Raw genomic sequence first — 5866 nt, 5'->3', positions numbered from 1 at the left:
ATACATTTCTATTCATAAGTGATGAATCCTCTGAAAGAGAAATTAGAAAAATCACTCCATTCAAAATAAACTCAAAAAATAAAATACTTGGGAATTAATCTAACAAAAGAGGTGAAAGACCTCTACAATGAAAACTACAGAACATTAAAGAAAGAAATTAATGAAAACCTTTGAACATGGAAAGATCTCCCGTGTTCTTGGATAGGCAGAATTAGTATTGTCAAAATGACCATTCTACCAAAGACACTACAGATTCAATGCAATTTCAATTAAAGTCACAATGATGTTCCTCATAGAATTAGAGAAAACAATCATGAACTTCATCTGAAAGAATAAGAGACCTTGAATAACCAAAGCAATCATGAGCAGAAAGAGAGAAGCAGGAAGTATCACAATACCAGACCTTAAACTATACTACAGAGCAATAGTAACAAAAATGGCATGGTTTTGGCACCAAAATAGACAGGTAGACCAGTGGTACAGAATAGAAGACACAGAGACAAATCCACATAAATACAGTTACCTCATACTAAACAAAGGTGCCAAAAACATACAATGGAGAAACAGTAGCCTGTTCAACAAATGGTGCTGGGAAAACTGGAAATCCATATGTTGTAAAATGAAATTAAACCTCTATCTCTCACCCTGCACAAAACTCAACTAAAAATGAATCAAGAACCCTGGAATTAGACCAGAGACCCATCACCAAATAGAAGAAAATGTAGGCCTGATTCTTCATCATGTTGGCTTAGGACCAGACTTCCTTAACAAGATTCCCAAAGCACAAGAAATCAAAGCAATATTCAATAAATGGAATGGACTCAAACTTAAAAGCTTTGTCTCAGCAATCAATAACAATCAATCAATCAATAATCAATATTCAATAACATGAAAAGAGAGGCCTACAGAGTTGGAGAAAATCTTTTCCACATGCACTTCAGATAGAGCACTAATCTCCAAAATTTATAAATAACTTACAAAACTTTATACCAAAATTACAAAGAACCCAATCAATAAATGAGCCAAGGAAATGGACAGACACTTTACAGAAGAAGATATACAGGTGATTAATAAATACATGAAAAAGTGTTCAACATCTCTAGTAATTAAAGAAATGCAAATTAAAATAACTCTAAGATTTCATCTTACTCCAATTAGAATGGCTATTATCAAGAACACAAACAATAATAGATGTTGGTGTGGATGTGGGGGAAAAGGCACACTTGTACATTGCCTGTGGAGTTGCAAATTGGTGCAGCCACTCTGGAAAACAGCATGGAGATTCCTGAGAAAACTTGGAATGGACCCACCTTTTGACCCAGTTATACCACTCCTTGGTTTACCCAAAGGACTTAAAATTAGCATACTGCAATAACACAGCCACATCAATGTTTATAGCACCTCAATTCACAATAGCTAGATGGTGGGACCAACCTAGATGCCCTTCAACAGATGAATGAATAAAAAAACTATGGTATATATACACAATGGAATATTGTTCAGCCATAAAGAAGAATATTATAGCATTTGCAAATAAATGGATAGAATTGGAGAATATCATGCTAAATGAAATAAGCCAATCCCAAAAATCCAAAGGCCAAATGTTTTCCCTGATAAGTGAATGATGATACACAATGGGGGTGGGGAGTGGGGGGTGGTGAGAGAAGAATGGAGGAACTTTAGATTACATAGTGGGAAATGGGAGGGAGGAGAGGGCAGGATATGAAAGATGGTTGAATGAGACAGACATCATTACCCTATGTAAAAAATTTTAAAAAGGAAAGCACTTGAAAGAGAACACAGAAAGAAAAAGAAAATAGAAGCAGACCTCAGATGACTAGGAATGCTTTATTCAGCACTGGAGGGCAGATCTTTGCAGGGGAAATGGAAGTGGGCCTACACAAAGGTCTGGGTTTTATAGGGTCTTAGCAGGGCCAGGAGATGGGAGGAGTTTTGGTACAGGATCATTTAGGGTAGGGTGGGATGGCAGGTTGGGGAACAGGAAGGTAATTTCCTTGTGTCCTATTTTCCATATCCTTCAGTGTATATATATCACATTTTTTTATCCATCCATCTGTTGAAGGGCACCTGTTGGTTCCATAGCTTTGCTATTGTGAACTGTGTTGCTATAAATATTGATGTGACTGTGTCACTATAGTAGACTGATTTTTAAATCTTTTGGATATATGGCAAGGAGTGGGATAGATGGGTGGTCATATGGTGGTTCCATTCCCAGTTCTTTGAGGAATCTCCATTATAGCAGCATGAATTTGAACAGTCCCAATCAACAAATAAGCTACATGTTCATCTAGAGGACAATCAATAAATAAATTGTGTCATTTCCTTCATGGAAATTCTACAGCAATAAGAGTAAACATTCTATAGATACCTATACTTATGAATCCCACAGCCATAACATAAGGAGATTGACCAGTTATATTATCCTGAGGAACCCAAGAGTGAAAAAAAACAACACTGATTAAGAAGGCTACAAGTCAGCAGAGGGATCCAACCCCTTTAGGAATGAGTAAAACCAAAAGATTTCTGGGGAGCAGGGTTCATGTCTATTTCCTAAGCTGTCAGCAGTGGCCGGGTTAGGTTCACATTAGAATATTTTACCAAAAGAGAATGTAATAAATTTCATCCTCTTAGAATGGTAGACCTAAAGTATTTTAAATAGGTTAGTCCTCACAAACAAATCAGGTACCATCTCACCGAATCTTAATTCTCCCATGAAATAGAAAGAAGGCAACAAAGTAATAGATAAAACTAGAAGGGAGGAGAAAGAAACAGAGAGATGGAGAGAGATGGAGAGAGAAGGAAAGATCCCTAACCTAAGACTGCTGAGTCTGCTGGTATCCAGGTTAAGACTAAAGTCACCTGCTCCTCTTGCCTGGGTCTCCAAGGCTTGTATGGTAGAAAGTCCTGATCCTCAGTACTAGATAAAACAAAACTAATAGTCACCCACACATCCATCCATACCTGGCTCATCCACATGCACTGCTTCTGCTTCCACCCTCACTTTCTCATTCTGTTCTGCTAAGGAAGACCATGTGCCAAATATTCTCTTCCAATGTGCCTTGGATACACTTGAGACACACAGGTGGAAGAGCTGGTACACAGACAGGTGCCTCTACCAGACTTGAGTCAGGATCCTCTGGGTAAACGCATGCACTCTTCATCTCTGTGAATACAGCAGCAGCGTGCTCCTCCCACAGACACTTCCTAATCTGAATTAGGAACAAAAACTTCAGAGGAACAACTGCCCTGACCTTCCCAGGGCTGCAGAAGCCACCACATGACCCTCATGATGCTCAGAGCACCAAGGATGCTAATGAGGTGACTGTCTTCCTTTCATCTGGAAACAGTTCCTGCGAGTTACATGCTCGGAAGAAACAGATTAAACACTTCATTCACAATACTCATCACATTTGCATAAAAAATATTCTTCCTCAACAAACAAAAACTGAATGTAGAAAATAACATAAACAACAACAAGGTGAAGTGCTGCTGATTGGTTCATGCGTGGAGGCCCCAAGGATAAAAGAGCCCAAATGCAAGGAGCCCTCATATTGTGAACTCACCTGTGAACAGGATTCCACCCTCCACACCTGACACCATGGCCCCCTCCTGCTGCTCCTCTTGCTGCAAGCCTACCTGCTGCAGAACCACCTGCTGCAAGACCACATGCTGCAAACCAGCCTGTGTCACCTGCTGCTACAGCAAACCCTGCTGTCCACCCAGCTGCTGTGGGTCCAGCTGCTGTGGTAAGACCAGCTGTGGGTCCAGCTGTTGCCAGCCTTGCTGTCCCCCAGCTTGCTGTGAAACCACCTGTTGCAAGACCACCTGCTGCAAACCAACCTGTGTGGTCAGCTGCTGCAGCAAACCCTGCTGTCCACCCAGCTGCTGTGAACCTTGCTGCTGCCCCAGTTGCTGCATCATTCCCTGCTGCTCTCCACCTTGCTGTGAAACCACCTGCTGCAAGACCACCTGCTGCAAACCAGCCTGTGCGGTCAGCTGCTGCAGCACACCCTGCTGTCCACCCAGCTGCTGTGGGTCTAGCTGCTGTGGTAAGACCAGCTGTGGGTCCAGCTGCTGCCAGCCATGTTGTCCCCCAACTTGCTGTGAAACCACCTGCTGCAAGACCACCTGCTGCAAACCAGCCTGTGTGGTCAGCTGCTGCAGCACACCCTGCTGCAAACCCAGCTGCTGTGAGCCTTGCTGCTGCCCCAGTTGCTGCATCATCTCCTGCTGCCCTCCTTCTTGCTCTCAAACCACCTGCTCCAAGACCATCTGCTCCAAAAACACCTGTGTGACCCGCTGCCAGCCTTGCTGCTGTGTGTGCAGCTGCTGCCAGCCTTGCTGCCCATGATCAACTCCCAAAGATCAGTGTCTGTACAAATTCCTCTCAACCTGCTTGCCTTACCTGCACCAATTCTCCTCCTACCTTGACTGAAAACCAACATGCTGTCACCAGAAATTGTTCATCACCCTTCACCTTTAGGGAATGCAGACCTCTCCGCTCTCGTCCTCTTTTTCCTTAGGCTTTGTGCCTGCTCCATATGTCCTTAATGGGGAGGAGTGGTCTTTTCTGAAATTCTGAAGCCAAGATCTTGACCTCTCTAAGGAATAGGAAGACACTTCCTCTGAAGATTTTAATAAGTGTATGCAATTGTTCCTTCATCTTTACAGTCAATGATGACTTTTGCGTTGTCCTCTGGAGTCCTGTGTACTGCTTTCTCCTTTCACCATCACCTTCAGTTTTTTCCCTAGGTACAGCCCTCCTCCCTAAATTCCTAATAAATTCTGATTTCGATTCATTCCATATTGTCTGTCTTGTTTTTCTGTGCTAAGAACACCTGTTATGAGAGTCATGTGCAGAGTAGATTTTGGGGTGCAAAAGTCATTGCCGTTATATCACACTCTGTACAAAAGCTGTACAGTAGTTATTCATCTTGCACAATTGAAATGGCATATCCAATGATTTGCTACTCCCTACTTCCACCTCCCTCCAATGTCTAGAATCTACCATTCTATGCTTTCTTTATCTGAGTTGACCTATTTTACACGCCTCATATAAGTGGAATTAGGTAGTGTTTGTCCTTTACTTGGCTTGTTAGCCTAGCTCATTTACGCAGGTGGCCTAAGATTCATGCATATTAGTAAAAGGGGGAGGGTTTCCTTCTCTTTTACATCTGAATATTATTCCATTGTATGTTTGTGACACATTTTCTTGATCCATTATCACTCAGTGGGTATCTGGGTTCCTTCCATAGCTTGGCTGTCTTTAATTGTTCTGCCATGAACACTGGAGTGTAATGTCTTCGATATTCTAATTTCATTCTTTTACCTGCTGGATTGTACCGTGTTTCCAGGTCTGCTTTTATGAAGTCCCTCCATACTGTTTTCCCTTTCTCCGGAACCATTTTACATTTCCTCCAGCACAGCAGGGTTCCTATTTCTTTACATTATTGTCAATTATTTTTTAGTCTTTAGTTGCATTTTTTATTATTATCCAGATACAATATTCTATTATTGCATTTATTGCCATGGTGGAATAGTATTCTGTTTTTGATATCTCAGGCAATGAGGAAAAATTCCTTGGTCTTGCCTAAGGAACTGGAATATCAAGGAACACTATTCTCATCTGTGGTTTTCTAACCAGGCACTGTCAACTATTCCATTGTGCCCCCAAGACCCTGACCCTCGACATCCGACAACAGTCAGCAAACTGATCGCCGACTGCCAGTGGAGCACCAGCTGCCTGCTGTTACCTGGAAGTTCACTGTTACAGTACCTGTAGGTTTGATTACACGTGGCTGCCGCCATTTTGAGACAACAGCCAGGCCCTGTAGGACCCCTGGCC

At 42.2% G+C, this 5866-nt stretch overlaps 1 protein-coding gene across 1 annotated transcript; it reads left to right on the top strand.

The window, feature by feature from the left end:
- Positions 1–3619: 3619 nt before the first annotated feature.
- Positions 3620–4372, top strand: LOC306657420 (uncharacterized protein; the record flags this gene model as incomplete). The annotated part of the gene is made up of 1 exon (XM_079133396.1): positions 3620–4372. The coding sequence occupies one exon, from the start codon at positions 3620–3622 to the stop codon at positions 4370–4372; it is 753 nt and encodes a 250-aa protein (XP_078989522.1).
- Positions 4373–5866: the final 1494 nt, after the last annotated feature.

The sequence above is a fragment of the Sciurus vulgaris genome, assembly GCF_902686455.1.
Source record: "Sciurus vulgaris genome assembly, chromosome: 3".
NCBI lineage: Eukaryota > Metazoa > Chordata > Mammalia > Rodentia > Sciuridae > Sciurus > Sciurus vulgaris.
This window is presented reverse-complemented; position numbering and strand designations above follow the sequence as displayed.